At 39.0% G+C, this 19,947-nt stretch overlaps 1 protein-coding gene across 5 annotated transcripts in view; it reads left to right on the top strand.

Annotated features, from left to right (window-relative positions):
• Nucleotides 1-19,947, top strand: part of LOC105056363 (sodium/hydrogen exchanger 7) — a 100,983-nt gene that overhangs the window by 46,541 nt on the left and 34,495 nt on the right. For all 5 annotated transcript variants that reach the window (XM_029267925.2, XM_010938530.4, XM_010938529.4 and 2 more), the window contains 2 exons: nucleotides 9,620-9,675; nucleotides 14,978-15,162. In XM_029267925.2, the coding sequence (XP_029123758.1) occupies nucleotides 9,620-9,675; nucleotides 14,978-15,162 (241 nt within the window). The remainder of the gene's footprint in view (nucleotides 1-9,619; nucleotides 9,676-14,977; nucleotides 15,163-19,947) is intronic.

The following is a 19,947-nucleotide window of genomic DNA, read 5'->3' as shown; positions in this document are numbered from 1 at the left end:
GGTTGGCTAATGAGAGCTAACTCATCTGCTATCACTTTTATCTTATTCCAGTATTCCATTGCTGACATATCATTCTTCCACAAATTCTAAGATTCTGTCTTGAGTTGCATAGCTTTGGAAGATGTGACCAGAGAAAATTGATCATGTAGACTTTCCCATAAACCTTTTGCAGTGAGTCCATCCTTAATCCCAAGAAGAATATCTTGAGATACAGTGGACAACAGATAGGCCACCAATACCTTATCTTGTTTCACCCACGCACGGTGAAGAGGATTAGGTATGAGGGCAATCCGCTTGCTCTCACCTTCTCCTTGTATTTCTTCTAAATGCCGAGGTGGTGTTGGGTCAGTATCCTCCAAGTGGCCAGCAAGATCCAGGCTCTCAATGAAATGGGTAGTTTGCCGTTTTCACACAAGACAATTAGAAGAAGTTAATTTCTTAGGAACAAGCTGAGGAAAGAAGCATTTATGGGTGGCTGGAGAGAAAAGGAAACCATTAAAGACTAAAAGTGAGAAAAGGCAACCAAATAAGACTAAATGAGTTACTGGTACCTAAAGGATAAAAGTGTATTTTCAGATCCCAAAAGGATCGCCTAGAGAGAAAATGAGAAAGAAAGGCAGGAAAACTGTAGGTCTTTTGTAAAATAATCAATGTAGGATGATTTTAGACATGGAAGTCGCTGCAGTGGATCCCAGAAATCACGTGATGTCCTGCTATACAAATAAACATCAGATCCCCTTTTTTTTATGGATCACACAATCTGAAACGAAGCTAGATGCAGATGCAGGATGGGGATCACTACCCTTTAGTACTGATAGTGATTGTGCATGAAAAGTCAAGATTAACATGTTTTCCAATAGTCCACATTTTTCAATGCATAAGATGAAGACCCACAAATTCAAAATTCAGACAAAAGCAACGGAAAAGGCACCAAAACGTACAGCAACAGTGGATCTATGAAATAGAATGTGAAAGACAAGAAAAAGAGATTGCAAGAAAGATGAAGAGGAAAGGGAGAAGGAGAAGGAAAGAATAAGAAAGCAAGAAAAGACAAGATGTAGAGATTAGGGGAGAAGAGGGGTTCAAAACGCGACAAGAGAAGAAGAAAGAAGATTGAATAAGGGAAGGAGAAAGCCTGGATTTAATGGCTTATCTGTCACTCTGATACTATTTAGAAAAGCACCACATACTACACGCATTGGAGGTAGAAGATCAAGGAGGCGGCTGCACAGGAGAGAAAGAAAGTTTTTTTCCCATGTTCAAAAGAATGTACAAGGGCCTATACATACAAATACGTAAATTTAAATATGATAATATTCTCGAAAATATTGCCTACACTTTTATGGTATACATTACCCATACTTTTATGGTAGGGAATATGGTAATATTCTAGAAAATATTACCTACACATGTTTATGGTATACATTACCTTCACTTTTATGGTACGGAATATGGTAATATTTTAGAGAATATTACCTACACATTTTTATGGTATACATTACTCAAACTTTTATGGTAGGCAATATGGTATAGATTAACACCTCCTTGGTGAAGCGACTGGTGGGTTTGCAAGGTCTAGATTAGCTTTTCCTTCAAAGTGGCCAATATAGATGAGTACCAAGTCCAAAGTCAGGCTGATGGATGTATCACCTTTTTGACTATTGACTGATGGCATGTGAGGGGCATTATTTATGCCATATTTATACCCCCTCAATGATCTAGCTAGTGGCCGTGAATGAGTGCTGCATGGATCAAGTTAGATGGAGCCAGAACAGATGAAAGTTAAAGAAGGTAATATCTTTATTGAGGATAATTTCTAATTCTTACATTTCATTGTTCTCCAATAGGAGTATATATAGATTACAAGGTCTAGCTATTGTAGCAATTACAAGAAGAAGGAATATCTCGATTACATACTAAGTAAAGAGAAACCAAATGTAGAATAGCTAAACAAGGAGAAAGACCAAATAAGAGAGAAAGACCAAATAGGAGTGCCAGCCAAATATGAATATGTGTTGACTTGCTAAACATAGGAAAGAGCCAAATAAGACTGCAAGCCAAAATAGAATGTTGGGTTGGAATGATTGTGTGCTGATACACCCCCTCAAGATGAAGAATCGGGAGCACGAATCTTCAGCTTGTCCTTTAGGAACCTAAAACGGGAGGTACCCAAGGGCTTGGTGAGAATATCGGCAAGCTGATCTTGGGTGGAGATGAACTGAACAGATAGTTGATGTCTTGCAACACGTTCACGAACAAAATGAAAATCAATTTCGACATGCTTCGTGCGAGCATGAAAAACAGGATTGGCCGACAGATTAGTGGCCCCAATATTGTCACACCATAGAATCGGAGGACCATGTAAGGGATGGCCAAGTTCCTGAAACAATGACTCAAGCCAGATAAGTTCAGCTGATGCATCTGCTAAGGCTTTATATTCAGACTCTGTGGATGAGCGGGCAACTGTTTTCTGTTTACGAGATGCCCAAGAAATGAGGTTGGGATCGAGAAAGATTGCATAGCCTCCAGTGGAACGCCTATCAATCCCACTACCCGCCCAATCTGCATCCGAGAAAGCTTGGAGAGAGCGAGAGGTGGATCGGCGAATGTGTAACCCATGATCAGCTGTAGCTTGAAGGTACCGTAAGATGCGTTTGACCATAATCCAGTGATCAGTATTAGGAGACTGCATAAACTGACATACTTTATTCACTGCAAAGGAAATATCCGGACGTGTCAATGTAACATACTGAAGAGCCCTAACAATGGAGCGATACTGTGTGGGGTCCGGATGGGGAGCACCCCCTGAATCAGAATCCTTTGTCATGGCCATTGGGGTCTGAACAGGTTTACAATCAACCATGCCTGCCTTTAAAAGAAGATCTTTAATGTAGCGATTTTGAGATAATAATAATCCAGTAGAGTTCCGAACAACCTCAATTCCTAAGAAAAAATGGAGATCACCAAGATCCTTAATAGAAAATTCCTTAGCAAGCTTTTGAAGAAGAAGAGAAATCTGACTGGAGTCATTGCTGGTTACCAAAATATCATCAACATAGATGAGCACATAGAGGACATGAGACCTCATCCTTAAAATAAATAATGAAGGATCAGTTTTGCTGGCAACAAACCCTAGTCGGAGAAGAAATTGGGAGAGACGGTGAAACCAGGCACGGGGTGCTTGTTTTAACCCATATAAAGATTTGTGGAGATGACAGACATAATCTGGATGGTCGCGATCCTCAAACCCTGGCGGTTGGGACATGTAGACTTCTTCTGTTAGGTTGCCATGTAAAAAGGCATTATGAACATCTAATTGCCGGATGGACCAACCTTGAGAGATTGCAATACTTAGAATAGATCGAATGGTGGTAGGTTTGATAATCGGACTGAATGTCTCGTTGTAGTCGAGGCCAAGTTGCTGATGGAATCCTTTAGCAACTAGATGCGCTTTGTAACGCTCGAGAGACCCATCAGCTTTTCTCTTGATCCTGTACACCCATTTACACCCGACCAAATTCTTTTGATGAGATGAACGTGGAACAAGAGACCACGTACCATTGCGAATTAAGGCATTAAATTCTTCAGTCATTGCAGCACGCCACTCAGAGTGTTTAGAGGCTTGAGTAAAGCAAGTAGGTTCTATGGTGAGGATAGTGGTGGTGAGGGCGGATGGCTGGTTGGAACGGGGTCGAAGTACCATGGAATGTGTACGGGTGGTTTGGGCAGGTGGGTCAGGGGAGTTTTTGTCTTGCAGGGAGCTAGTTGTAGGGGAAGGCGTAGGAAGGGAAGGTTTTGCTGATGAGGAGAGGTCAGTAAGTAATCTGGTCCGAACAGGTGCAGAGTCGTTAATGCTAAAGGGGCTTGGAGTGGGATCGGTCATAGGAGAAGGTGTTGAGGCAGACCGAGAAAAGGGGGATGCAGCCGATGATGAGTTGGACAGACGATGCAAAGGAGAATGTGGAATTGGTGGAGGAACAGATGGTAGTGAGGTGGCCTCTTGTAGAGGGTGAAGTAATGTAACGCCCCAAGGTGGGGAAGAGGGAGATGATGGTGGTGGACAAGTTAATGAAGACTGAGATTGAAAAAGAAAGGTAGATTCGTCGAAGCGAACGTGCCTAGCGATATATGTACGATTTGTTTTTAAATCGAGACATCGATAGGCACTATGAGAGGGACTATAGCCGAGAAACACACACGGTTGAGACCGATACTCCATTTTATGCCGATTGTAAGGACGAAGAAGAGGATAGTAAAGACACCCAAAAATTCGTAGGAAGGCATAGGATGGTGGTTTGTTGTGAATGAGTTCGAAGGGGGATACATCACTAGAGACTTTAGATGGCATCCTATTAATGAGAAAAACAGCCGTTTCAAAGGCATAGTGCCAGTATGACATGGGCACGGATCCATGAGCAAGAAGGGATAGGCCGGTTTCCGTAATATGACGGTGACGACGTTCGACAGCCCCTTGTTGCTCATGGGTGTGAGGAGCAGCAACACGATGGGTAATGCCAATTTTACGAAAAAATTGAGGAAGAGAGCGAAATTCTCCTCCCCAGTCAGTTTGGATTGATTTAATAGTACGAGAGAAATGCCGTTCAACCAAGGCTTGAAATTGTAAGAAAGTAGAGAATACATCAGATTTGCGCATTAATGGATAAAACCAAATATATTTACTTTGATCATCAACAAAAATTATGTAGTAGCGGTGTCTTAACAAAGATGGAGTAGGGGAAGGACCCCAAACATCACTATAAATAAGATCTAATGGAAACTGACTGCGACGATGGGACGGAGGTAAATGCAACTTACTAGACTTGCCTAATTGACATGAGGGACAAAGAGAACGAAGATGTGCAGACTTGCAGGGTAGATTATTGGTCTTCACCATGGAGCGAAGCAAGCGATAATGGGGATGGCCCAAACGGTTGTGCCAGCCATCAAGAGTGGTGCTCTCAGCTACGTGAACAGATGCAGACAACGGAGAAGGGATGGAATGGAGAGTGTATAATCCTCCTTTACTCGGACCGGATAACACTATGGTCTTGGTAGTTCGATCCTTCACAAGAAAATGAGAGGGGTGAAATTCAAAAAAGACATTGTTATCTTTTGCAAACTGTTGTACGGAAAGTAAATTTTTAGAAATAGAAGGAACGTGTAAGATGTTAGATAACTGAAAAGAAAGAGAAGAGTAGGGAGAGGAAAAAGAACCATGACCAATATGTGATATATGTAATCCCTTACCATTGCCTACATGCACCTGATCAGGACCAGTGTACTCATCATAGGAGGACATAGAATGAATGTTAGGAGTGATATGGTGAGATGCTCCTGTATCTGGGTACCAAGTGAGGGCAGTGGAGGGGTGAGGGGTAGGGAGAAGTGGTGGATTAGGGTGATGTTGAGATGGATTTGGATTTGGATTTGGATTTGGATTTGGATATGGTGAATATGAGAAATTGGCATTGGGTTGTGGAGAGGAAAAGTGTGGATATGGTTGCTGAGGGCGATAGAAGCAGGTGGCATTAGAGTGGTTGTTACGATTGCAAAACGAACACCATTGAGAACCACGGCCACCAGGTGGACCAAAACGACCACGACCTCGACCAAACTTGCCATGTCCTCCACGACCTCTAGTAAAGCCACGGCCAATAGAGGGCCTAGGGTCATTAGAAGAATGGACAAACCGTTGAGCAGTATTGACGATAGGATTGGTAGGAGTGGCATCAGCAACAGTTAATTTTCTAAATGCCCGCATGCTTTCATGGCTAAGTAACAGCCCATGAAGTTCAGTGTATGTCGGAGGGGTGTGTCGGTTGAGAATGCCAGGGACCGCATCCTGTAGATCATCACATAGAGCACGCAATACATGAAGATTAAATTCGGTTGGCTTGAGGGCATTACCAGAGGCAGCAAGTTCATCAGCCACAGCTTTGGCACGTCGGAGCAGAGAGGTGACGGTCTCATCTGATTTTTGACGTAGATTCTGCAACTCTAGATGCAGAGACATGAGCCTGGTAGGAGATGCTGAACCAAAGGCTTCATGAAGAGTGGTCCAGCACTCAAAACTAGTCTCTTTGTCAAGAAGAAGAGGAACCAAATCTTCAGATAATGAAGCAACAAGAAGGCTTACGAGTTGGGCATCTTGTTGTTGCCAAGCAGTAGCGGCAATCGGATCGGTGGGCTGTGGGTGAGAGCCATCAAGGAACCCAAACAGGCCTTGACCCTTTAAGAAGGGAGTAATTTGCTTTCTCCAAATCAAAAAATTGGATGCATTTAATTTGATATATAGAAAATGCTGTGCCGATGGAAAGGTGAGAGGGGTCGTTGTGTTGGGTGGAGGAGGAGAAGAGGGATTGGAGGAGGTGGAGATAGATGAACTGGTGGCCATGAGAGAGCACAGAAAGAGGAAGAAGAAGAGATGCTCGTTGGAGCTTCAATGGCTCTGATACCATAAAGAAGGTAATATCTTTATTGAGGATAATTTCTAATTCTTACATTTCATTGTTCTCCAATAGGAGTATATATAGATTACAAGGTCTAGTTATTGTAGCAATTACAAGAAGAAGGAATATCTCGATTACATACTAAGTAAAGAGAAACCAAATGTAGAATAGCTAAACAAGGAGAAAGACCAAATAAGAGAGAAAGACCAAATAGGAGTGCCAGCCAAATATGAATATGTGTTGACTTGCTAAACATAGGAAAGAGCCAAATAAGACTGCAAGCCAAAATAGAATGTTGGGTTGGAATGATTGTGTGCTGATAAAAGTCATGTGACTCTTGCTAAATTGGATAGAGTTCGGCTATAAATCACATGGTGTGGATGCGCAGGGCGAAGAGGCAGAATTCAGCATGATGTGGGTAAGCAAGCTGAAAGATTGGAACCTGGCTGTGATTAATCATGATATATTGGTACTAATTACGAGTTGAGGGATGTTGAATAATGATGTGGTTCACGATTATGCTTGAGATCATGGGAGCGAATTGTCAAAATCACTGAAGATCGTGATGACATGGGCAGCTACAGGGATCAGTGGTTATGTTTAGTTATTTTGTTCCTTAGTATAAATTAGTGTAATTGTACTCTGTAATTAATCCTTTGACAATCCAAATCAATGCATCTTTATCTTAGTTTACTTGTAGCTTTTTCAGGAGCAGTATTAACCTAAGTTAGATTTCTACTAATGTATCCTAGGCTACACCCCTGTATCCATGGTTTGTCATACCATCCTATAACACCTGGTACGGTATCTCATACCGTACTGATACTTGGTATACAATCTTGTATCGTACTAAACCGTGTATTGGTAATAGGATGGTGTCGATATGGGATCGGATACTGAGATGGCGAACCTTGCCCCTATCCCTATGTAGATCCATCTTTTTCGAATGGTTGAGTGATGGTGGCAAAAGTGCTTAAAGGTCAAGGCAATTGAACCCATGCTACTCTTATGTTCTTTTCGATCACCATCTTTCTGATTGTTCTAATGCTAGTGGCATGTTGGTGCACATATCTACCTTTTGCCATTTGATACCCTTTCTGTCTACCAATAAGTTTTTATGCACACCCAGACGAGACAAAAAGGGCCAAAACAACTTGATTTGCACAAAAATTATTGGAGTTCTTTTGGAATTTGAGAGCAATCATTCAATTGCTGATATATATGAAGATGGCCAGGCTAGTTTCAAATAGTTGGCTGAAACCTTTTCATAATGTATGTGAGGATGCAGCATACTGAAAAGAAAATGAACAAAATATAATGATGAATATTTGAAGTGATGAACTATGAGCAAGGTCTCAAGAGGTTTGTGTTTACAAGGATGGGTAACTTTCAGCAGATCACTCAAACTGTAGAATGATTGGATTGAATTAAATGTGAAACTTCTCTCTCTTTCTCTCTTTCAGATAAGATATAGTCATTTAAAAACTAGGCATTTTGCGTAATTTTCTAGTTTGCTATGGTACTAATTTCATTTTTGTTGTTTATAAAATCTTTGGAGGTCTAATCATTCCATTTTATCTTCACTTCATAAAAACTAATTTCATTCACCAGCAACCATCAAATATAGGGTTTTTAATATTCTTCAGCCCACGATAATTTGATGGTTATATCGGTATATGGAAGACAAATGTGAATTGCTATATGTGTGCTGGGCTGCAAAAGATTTTGGTACAATTGTTCATAGGATTTGATGGGCTGATGAGCCAGAAGGAAAATGAGTTGCTTGAACTTGGAATGGCGAAACATGGATGCATCTAAGGATTCAGGTCCTAGCGGGACGTCCTGCAAGACACTGGGACATGATGAGGATATCATCCTATATGTCGGGACAGGACTGTCTCGCTAGTGTCCCAATGTCCTAATCGGGATGCCTTGGGACATCTTTTGTCCCAAGTGTTGGGACAGGGTGGGATAGCGATGCATCTCGTTCCATGGAAAAATCGGGACAGCCCGTCTTACGAGATTTAAAACCTTGGATGCATCATTCTTCTTTTGTTGAATAAAAACCCATGCTAGAGATTTTACATGGGCGAAGGCTTAAACTTTAAAGATTCATGCTTCATGTGCATGTTCAAGAGCTTTATCAAAGTTGATTTAAGTCAGTCAGTTTGTATTGCAAACATCTTTGGTGTTGCAATGTTTAAGACATTATTTCCCTATGAGCAATTATTAATTGAGTGCACATTGTGATCTTCTCTTGTATCCAAGTGCTGGGGATCCAAGCATTGGATGAGAAGTAATAGTGCAATGGGATCAATTACTGGCAGCAATAATTAAGTATCCTCATCTACATGACTACACCTCTCTCATTTAGTGTATAAGTAATTTTGTGTACATGCCTAGTTAATTTTCATTAGTATCTCGAATTCTCTAATTTGAGTCGGGGTTAATTTATAAGCATGTTTGATGAGTTCTCATGAACTTTTTGACTTGCTTGGTAAATTGAATATAGCAGAATGATTAAGTAGCTGGCTGAATCATTAGACAAGGTGGTATTAACTCCTAAACTTCAACCATGCATGTAAAACTGGGTAGCCAGCAATGCAGATGCCAAGTCGGTAATCATTATGTGATAACTCCAATACTAAATATTTTGGGAAACAATGGTGTATAAGAATGAAGCTGAAGAACATGTGTATCAGTGACGATGCATTATGTGATACTTGACCATGACATTGGAGCTGGAAAAGATGCCTAGGTTTCCCATCTTTTGTTGAATGAAGAATAATCTAGGAGTAGATTGAAATGCTTTTATATATGGAAATTCTAATGTGTATGTCTTAAACTGTATATTTATTCACCTTTTTCAGTTAGCCATTTTGTGCTGGCTGACAGATTAAATCTGATTCATCTATATTCCTTGATCTTTTCTTTATATTTGGTGAGGCTCTGGTGGATCCTGCCAAAAGGACAGTCATATTGGTAAAGATGCTTAGGTTGTGTTTTGTCCATGTTGAGGCATGGGTTAATGCGTTGGCATTGTTGCATATCTGCCTTTGGATAATACTAGATAGATTTTTTTAATGCGAAGAATGGAAGTTTACAATAGTATATGGCTCTTCACTTTCTATTAATTGCCTAGTAATTTATTCTTTATCTTGGGTTGTCAGTGGGGTTGTTATTGCTGAAGGTGTACTGCAGAATGATAACCACTTCGAAAAACATGGTATGTTTTGCAATATGTACTTCCTCTTCTCAATATCAGCATATCTTATCTTTGGCTTATTAGCATTAAATCACATTGCTCATAAGGAAATTTCAATGGATGATAAGTTACGAGAAATGTACTTTGTATTGCATGTGCATTAGCATAGTGTTAGAGATACTAAATCAATGATGAGTAAGCTCGTGTTTTCCTTCTTAATTTCTAAATCATTTTTTGTCAGTTTCTGTGTTATTATTAAGTTTTGACCGACTTGTTTACTTCATACTATTGTGTTGTGTCATTATGTAATAAAACCATACATGTGAGGTTTCCAGAGAATCATGATTTATGATTCCATCATTCATTTTCTTGTCACACTAATCTAGTAGTAGAAGGAAGAGGGAACAAACAAAAAGAAAAAGAGGTGAATGTACCCTAACATCCATATTCTGCAAATATATAACTTCATGACATGTAAATCATAGACCAACAAGCCTTATGAACTTAAAAGAAGCAATTGAACAAGGATTGTCATCACCAGCTTACTAAGGATATCACTTTGACAATAGTAAATTACACTATGAATCATTTATGGAAGTCACATGCAAAATAATACATGATACTTATGTCTAATGTAATTCTGCCCTCCTCTGCTGCACCTCGTTTTGTATTTCTAGTTCTCAAACTCATATTCCATTAGCATTGCAAGTATGCTAAAAAGGAGAAGGATTGATTGTTATGCAACTTTTTGTGGAAGTTTCAGTTTGTAATTTTCAGATGAAAAATAGGGTGACATGAAGAAATATTGTAGTGATAACAAACAAAGTTGTAAATGTTCTTGATGTATTTAGTTAGCATGTGAGAGATTGGACTAGCAAGTTCAATGTTGTGGTTATTAGATTAAAGATGTCTGTCCTCCAATGATTACACCCATGCTAAATAGAAGTTATGAAAACCAAACAAGTTCATGAGTGGCATCTGGTTGGAGATGGGCAACGGGCCGGGCTGCCCATGATACGGCTCAGCCTGGCATGAGACAGGCACGGCCCGTCAGCTATAGTGATGGGCCATGCTCGGCACGGCCCATAAGAGGAAAGCCGGGCTGGGCTAGGGTTTTCTGGCCTGCGGCTCAGGCCCAACACGACCCATTAGGGCCTGGGCCGGCACGATCCGTGGGCCAAAAAACCCTAGCCTAGCTCGACCCCCCTCTTATGGGTCATGCCCAGGCACGGCATGGCCCGCGTGCCAGTCCGGCCCCCTTGAAAGGCACGGTCCGTTTGGGCACGGCTCGTTTAGGATTTTTTAAAATTTATAAAAAAATATGCATGAATAAATTAAAAAAATTGGGGATTAGGGATTTAAATATAAAGCATCTTGTTAGGTGGGGGGTTTGGTGTGGACCCCTACCAGTTTATTAATAAATATCAAAATTGTATAAGAAGGGAGGGGGGCTAGGCCTGACCTCTAGAGTACAATAAGGAAGGAGGGAAAAGAAAAAGAATTATAAAGGTGACTCACCTCAACAATTAAAAAATTTAATACAATTAATAAAAAAAATAGATAAAATCATATCAGCTTGTCTTTGCTCTCACTGAACTCCTTCAAGATCCTCAGGTACGACCCAATGCCCTTCACTACAATTAGTAACGGGCCATGCCAGGCACGGCCTGTTTAGCCTCAGGTCCGCTGGGCCTGGGTTGGGCCATGCCAGTGCCCTTCACTACATCTAGCCTAGCACAACTTGGCTTTATCTGAGCAGTGAGAGATGTAATATACTAATATCCAATTGCTTGCTTTGTCAAGATCTAAGATGGTCCCAAAAAATTTGTAATAGCTAGTATGTGAATGGAGACCCCATATGCCACTATCCTATTTAGCATTAGGAATGGGACATTACCACAAAAAATGAGAAATATGGGAAGGATCATTTGAGATAATCTAAATTATAGTCTTGTGATCTACCTATCTTCAACATTGACATGCCCCTTTATGCTATCATGATATGATTAATAAATACATAGGTCTATATTTGTATGTTTAAACTTGTGCATATGCACCCTTATGGTATGGTCTTTTGATCATACCTATACTTCTAGCATGTTTATGTAATTTTATATGTATTACATGCAAGGCTTCAAATATCAGTAGGATGGTGTGGGTCCCGGCGACCCTATTGTCAGGATGGGATGAGTAAGAAAATGCACTTGGGTCCCAATAGTTAGTAGGTGGGGCATCACGTTCCATTGAACAATTGGGATGGCTTTGTCCTACGGTATTTAGAACCTTGATTACATGCCATTCTTAGATGTTCCTTGGGCTTAATTTGACAAGTGCTTCTCTTACATTTGTATTAGAGATCAACCTCTTTTTGGAACTTAACATGTCAATATTGTAAATGCTTCTCCATATTTGGAGCATTTCATCAGCATACCTCGTCAACTTGTCTAAATTTTTTCTTTATTCATTGTCCTATTCATCAGCAGTGGCCCAAAATGATTGCCTAGCTTGTGGCCTCAAAAATACCTTAGGCTTTCTTGAAATCATATGCACATTTTCTGTCTCCATTGTTGTTTTTGTTTTGAGGTGCTTAAGGTATTTCTCTCCATTTTCCTCCAATTTAAGCCATTCTTGGTTGTATAGTCATTGTACATGGAAATGATTCTCTATGCCCTATTTCCTTTTGACTAGTTACTATGAGCTCTTTTGCTCTTATCATGTCCACAGTGCAATTGCTTTTGCTTTTCTAAACAATTTTTACTAAGGCTTTTAGCATCCCCCCCTTAGCTTATGGTTTCATTTGGAGTATGGATGGGTTTTTCAAAGACAAGGAGAAGTTAATCTAGGTAGCTTAGATTTTTTTAGGTTTATTGGGAATAATCCTTTTTTTTCATCTGTAATAAAATTCTATTATCCCAATAGATGATTGCACCTTTTTGTTTGTCCATTTGGATGCTGATCTAGGATAACAAATGCTAGATGTTACTTGGGGATAAATGGAGAAAATGGTGAATTCTTATAGAATTAGACAAGTTTGCCCTTCCATTTTTTATTGCTTTATATTATGATATCAAGGTTTGCTGTCTTGGTGCCGGACCTCGTTCCGGTACCATTCTATTATGGTGTCGCTATATCATATGGTATGAAATGAGTCAAATGACGACGCATATCGAGTGTTGGTATGGTACAAGATTGCATACCAGTATGGTACGGTATTGTTCGGTATGATATGCCTAATATGGTATAGTGCTGATTGGTGTAACAAACCTTGTATAATATCATATAATGTTAAAATAAGATGAAAGTATTGTGAATTTGTGATATATTACATTATATCATTATATGATACTATAACATGTTATAGTATATCATATATTATGAGATCGTCTAATGATTTTATATATGTATGTATATACGTACATACGTACGTATGTATGTATGTCATACTGTTGGTATAATATTATAATATTATTTAATTTCAAGGTACGTCATATCATATTGAACCAAATGGTAAGGGTCGTACCGTAATGGTGCCGAGTTGGAACATGGTATGGGGGCTGTGCCGGGACACGGTACACCAAATTGGCCCCTGTACCGAGCATATCGACATAGTAATAGGGTGGCACCGATACGAGGCCTAGTATCGAGGCGGCATACCCAAATATTTTATTATTAGTAGTATTCTATAAAGGATCGGCTAACTTGGTTATTTCTTGTCAGTGGTAGGGATATGGAAGGGGTTTGAAACCAGGTTAAGCCCAGGTTGAAACTAATACATTGGTACCTTAGTTGCAGCTTAAACTTGGTTTATATATGGGATGCTAGGTGTTGACTAGATTGTAAGGTATAATTTAGTTTGGTCTCCAAAGCGTTTAGCAAGATATATTGCATAAAGTGGGGATAAACATTTGTTTTCTAGTTCTATATGAAGCCTAAGGCTACATTTGGATTGGGGGTATCAAGCGGTCTATCCCCATTTATCCCTAGAATATGTGACAAAAGCAATAACTTGTCAGGCAGATAAGTTTAGCCCTTTTATTTGATTAGGCTCTCTTGATCACACTTATACCAAGTATAATTTATGCCTGGGTCCCATAGTAGAAGTTTGATCTGGTATAACTTGGTTCAAATGCGCTCCCTTATCCTGTCCATTATTAGATAAAATGACCATTTTGAATTAGGCCTCCTCGAACATTAACATAATATTACATCATATAATATTAAATACAATTATGATCTTATTATACCACATAATACTTAATAATATCATGATATCTATTATAATGTTATGGTATAATATAGCATGTAATATCATAGTATAGTATTCTAATATTTAGTATTTTTAATAATGTTATTATCATATTGTTATATTATACAATATACTATTGTGTTATAGAATAATAGGGATTGGAAGGGAAAACTTGTCCATTTCATAAAAAATAATCTTTTTCATCCAGTTATCCCCAAGTAATATCCAATTAGCATTTTTGATCCCCCATCCGCATCCAAACACACAGAGAGAACAATTGCAATCATTAGTTGGTGTATCACCATGTTTCCCTAACAAAAATTAAGGTTTATACTCATTCATGCTGGTATAAATTAATGCCATGGGTGTCACTTTTCCTTATCTCCAAAAAATCCAAACATAGCCTAAGTGTATGTGACCTTTGGTTAGGCCAACTTTAGCACCAAGGTTTACTTTGCATCTCAGTGCACAATGTTGATATGCAATAACCTCATTTGCCTTGTTTTTTTTGTTTTTAAATAATTAGAGGTGGTTGACTTTAATCTTTATATTTTAACCCATGTATGGGTAGGACTTGGAAGTGGGCTCATGTTGGCTTGAGGCATGTTTGGCTGGGCCTAGGTCAAGGAACTTGGGTAGGCCCCGTATCAGGGATCCAAATGAATTCAAGCTAGGCTGGGGCTGATCCCCTGGTCCAAAGTAAGCCAAACAAAAACCAAAACTATGATATATCATAATTTTATATATACATGTTTGTTTATTAATTAACTTATGACTTAATTTACTAACCCAAACACTATTCTTGTTTTCCTTCTTCCTCTCTTCTTTTCTTTTCTCCATTGGCTCCACCATTACTCACCATCAGCCGTTACCTCCATCAATGTAAATTATTGCTTGATACCCATAATGCCCTCCACCATGTGTACTACAATACCAACATCACTGCCTAACTTATTGTTGACATAAACCTTATTGCATTGTTGATCTTATTGAAAGTGATCATCAATATTCTATGATTTTTAGTTATATTGGATTCAAAAATTCATTCTGAGTTTTTTTTTTTCAATCTATATTCAGGTGCTTCATGGGGCCACCTTGTTTTGCTTTATGTTTTTGTTCAATGCTCTCGAATCATAGTTGTTGGGCTACTATATCCATTTTTGCGGTACTTTGGCTATGGTTTGGACTGGAAAGAAGCAATTATTCTTGTATGGTCGGGATTGCGAGGGGCCGTGGCTTTGTCGCTATCACTATCTGTCAAAGTAATTTGATTGTCTTTACCCTCTTGTCTCATATTCATTCATATATATTGACTGCCTTTAATCTCTGGGTGATTTTTCTTTGTCAAGTGACTGCTGACTTTATTTATTGAATTTTCTAGATGAGCAAGGGAAACATCTGTCATTGCTGCAAGTTTTCATTTGATGTAATGCTCTGCAAAATTCATGATTTGATAAAAAAATTGAAAAATTGATAAAAGACCAAATAAGTCTTACATTACAAGCCCTCGATTCAAAACTAGAAATTCCTACATATTGAATAACCATGGATGAATTTTGTTCAGCTTATGTCCTCATTCTGACCTTCCAGTGATCAAATACCTTTTTAATTAGATTGTTTGCAAGTACCTAATTATTTATATGACAAGAAAGTTGTTTGATAAGGAGTCAATATCTTTTTCCATTTCTAAGAGAAACCTTTGTCATTGTATTTCCTATAAAAGGAGAGGTGCTAAATTATTTTGGCATAATTTTTACAAGTTGTATGAAATGAAATTTGCATGGTGGTTACAAATTTTTTGGCCAAGGTTTGCATTTAGAAATCATTGCTCTGTGTGTGTGTGTGTGTATTAAATTCACAATTGCATGTTATTATACTATGGAAATTTTTATGCAATTAAGGATGAAGTCTCAACATTTCCCATATGTGTAGATATGCTTGCCACAAAATTGCACCTGGTATTACAATTTTACAAGTGTTTCTTAGCAGAATCTCCTCAAGACATTAATTTGATCCGAGTGATGTTGGTGATAAATGCATAGCAGATGGGGAGGGTTTATAGCTTCTAAGAAGAATTTGATTATCATGACTATTTTGGGAACTTCTATGATATTTTGGTGGGACTGCACCATATATTCAATTAGAATAACTTTAAAAAAAGAAAGATATGATTCTACCTTTTTTTGGCTACAACTGTAAAAGTTTTCCATCAGTTTTGTTGTTTCCTTTAGAAGGCTGTAAACTCTAGTCGAAGAACAGAGCGGTGACAACAAATTATGAAAAAAAGAACAAATTTGGATTCTAAACCTACAAGGTTCATCCATTGAATCATATGGTGTCCTCGCTGAAAATTCTTGCTATTTTGAGAATTGGAAAAGAATAGTTATTAAATAATGTGGTTTTTCAGCTGAAAATGCTCTGGCACAAAGAGAATAATTGGGCAGAGAACCAAAGAAAGGATAGTGATCTTTGGGTAGTCTAGTTGTCAACCTAATTTGGTTAGTTCAGAATTTGAAAATTTAAGATGAAATCAAAAGTATTTAAATGTTTTTCTTTGTGAAAATAAACCATCTATCTTGCTGATGTCATGATCCTTGATTAGTTTTTGATAAAGAAGCTACCTGCTGCTTATGTGCAGTTCATCAATGTGCAGTATGTGGGTTGTGCTTTTGACTTTTGATTAAGATGTCCTCTCTTTTATATAGTTGTCGTGCACATGTTAGTTAACATTTGCACTATGGGAACTGTTTTGCATGTGTAAGAAGCTGCTCTTATACATGCAAATACCATTTTGATATTTGAAAGGTAGGTAGCAGAGATCAAGGTTTTAAATTCTATGGGTCTGGGCTATTTCGGGTTTCCTATGGAATGGGACATGCTGCTGTCCCCACTTGTCCTGCACTTGGAAGAAGGGATGTCCCAAGACATGCCTCTCAGGACACTAGGAGGATGGCAGGATTGTCCGGACACATGAGATGGTACCCCATTTCAGTGTCGCGGGACATCCCTTTGAGACTTGAATCCTTGGTAGAGATTGCAAGAAACTGCTACACTTGAGATATGGGATGTTGGTTGCCTTTTGAATTTATACGTAGTAGGGATTCATGGCACAAAGCTACTTACTGTACATGAAATATCAAAGCATTTGACTATACGTGAGGCAGTTATTGCTCAATGCCAAACAACCAATTGAAAAAAATACAATCAGCTCTCTCATAATCGATTTAGTTCGGAGGCATTTGCGTCATAATGTATGGTTTGACATTGGCTGGATGTGAAATCTTCAAGGGTCAGTAAAGTAATTGTGCTTAACAATGACATTTTTCAAACAATGTTTTGAAACATTTGGAAAGGAATTTGAAGCAAGGGTTTTGACTTTTGAGTACCGGTATTGAATCCTATACCATTTCTGTCTTGAAATGGGATAAGAATGAAAAACAACAGGGATGGTCAGGACAGCCTATACCAACTGGTACTGATCATTGTAGACTGATATGGTCAATATGTACCAGTCCAACTGATTTCATCATCCTGGAGTCTGTCCAAGCACCATTTTATGATACTGGTGGCACCATCACATTCTGCTGGTTTGTGAAACCTTAATTTGGAGAAGCCTTTTTTAAGAAGTTGCCAAGATCATCTGAACCATGATTGTCTCATTGTCCATTTGGTTCTCTGCTTTTTCTCACTTGTCCAGCATTTATGAGAAGGCTGAAGATCCATACATAAATAAATGATTGCATTAACTCCCTGTGCTTATAGATACTACAAAATTAGGTGATGTCTTTCAAATGTACCATTGCCTGATGCACGTCACTCTTTATTGATATTATCTATAGAATGCTTCCATCTTCCAGCTTTTCGCCCAAGCTTTCTTCACATTTCAATGCTACTTTGGCTGATAACACTATGAGTTGCAGTTTTCTTGCTGAAGCTTTGAGTGCCTTTTCAATGACCACTGTTTTTTTGGGTAACCTTTTATCCTTTTTTTTTGTTTTTGGTTTTTTTGTTTTTGCCTTTGTTGTTTTTTTTCTTTTGGGTGGGGGGTGAGCGGGCTGAAGGATCGGGTTGCGCATAGGATCGGTTCGAAATAGAGGCAGTGGAATTCAAAAATTTTGATCCGACCCGGCACGCAAGGTATAGATCTAAATCAGATATTAAGCATATATCAAGCATAAAAATCAGCATGCATATATGAAGGGGTGATCACATGACCTTGCGTGGGTAGACGATCTTCGCAGTCTGATGATCGTGGTAAAGTTGAGATCCATAGTTGAGTTGTGCACGTGTCTGACCTCTACCGATATCCACTCGAACCTTTGTCTAGGACTTTTCTCCAGATCTGATCCGCTTTCTCCCAGGTGGATCTGAGAGCTCTTGATCAGCGATGAAGCGATCTCTGAGGCTGTCGGATCAACACTTGCCGCAGCCTTTCTTCTTCCTTCAGTCGGATGGCGCCTAAACTCCTTCAACCACTCTTTGAGGATCAGCCTAATACCTTTGGGCAAGGGATATGGCAGCAGCCTACTCTAGGCATATGAGGAGGGAAGTGGAGGTGGAAGAGAAGTAGAGTTTTAGATCTTAATAATGATGAGATATCGAACCCCTTGGAAGGGGTCCTTTTATAGACACGAAAACTAATCCTCTCCAACCAACATGGAACGGCTCTCATTTGAAATCAAATTTCAGATGGGGCATCCCCTAACCTCTCCATCGAATATCTTTCTTATCCACAAGAGGTGACGTCCCTCAGAAATCCTTGAATGAAAATAAGAAGAGGGCGGATGCCCACTTCTCCATATCATTCTTTTAGGACATTCACAACAACCCATTTAAAATCAAATAGGATCTCCTCCCTTATTTGAATTTAAACCCTTTCAAATTCAAATGTTGATTCAAATGGGTAACCACCATAACCTCTCATCCTTATCCATATAGGGCGCATGCCTCTGGATCTTATCTAGAAGGGGTGTGCGTCCCTTCTCTCTCGAGAACACACGGAGAAAGCAGAAAGGGGAAGGGCGACAACATTTGGCGCCCCTCCTTTCTCATCCCATTTCTTGTGCACCCTATTTGACTTTCAAATGGGCATGCATCTTTTGAAATTTAAATCTAATTTTAATTTAATTGAAGAAGATTAAATGCAACCAACTCATTGGTGCCAAATTAAGAGCCTAAATAGATTAGACTGATCTTAATAGAGAGCCCAATCTTGGAGAAACCCAGGTTTAAATATGTGCTAGCATGATTGCCTTAGACCCAATTGGACCAATTGAGTCCAATTAAGCAATCCTAGACCAAAGTCCTTTGTTGTGTGATCCCATAGGTTCAATTCTGCATGGTAATGGGACATATTGTCATCTCTATCAGCAACATCAAAATTTTTTTTAATGGATCAAAATTCTTTTCAATTCAGTCAATTAGAACTATCGATCATTGAAATAATTCTAATTGATCTCACAATCCACCAATGACATCTAGTAGTATGTAGTGGTAACCCATTAGAACTGAAAAAGAATCTCTAGGTGCAGTTACTGTATGATTCGGTTCTTCTATTGTGAGTATCGACAGGATCGAGGTCAAGGTTAACTCGTCAAACCTCATTCTTGTCATATGATAGAATCATTTGATTCAAGTCCGATATGAAATCCAATAGAAACATCTTTCTATCTTTCACATTGCCATGGCCACGGATTTTTGGACTCAATCTCATGATTTACATAGGACTACTCTACTGAGGTTGATAGACTCCATTTTGGTACAATCCAATTCCTATAATGAACATACTGCAACTAACATACACCTCAAAGCTCCATATGGCTAGAAGATCGAGTTATAGTGTAGTCAAACTACAGCACCCTCAAGGTGAATGGCCGATGTATCTTAGATTAGAGAAATAAATACACAACCGCAGCTACGAGCATGTCACTGATGAGAAGGTAGATATCTTTGTAACTGCTCGTAAATGATCACGCTCAGTACCTTTGTTCTTAACAAGCATCTGTACTTTCGCTCGATGTCTCCATATCGTAGATTCAAGACTCATC

The sequence above is a fragment of the Elaeis guineensis genome, chromosome 13 (genome assembly GCF_000442705.2).
Source record: "Elaeis guineensis isolate ETL-2024a chromosome 13, EG11, whole genome shotgun sequence".
Classification (NCBI taxonomy): Eukaryota; Viridiplantae; Streptophyta; class Magnoliopsida; order Arecales; family Arecaceae; genus Elaeis; species Elaeis guineensis.
This window is presented reverse-complemented; position numbering and strand designations above follow the sequence as displayed.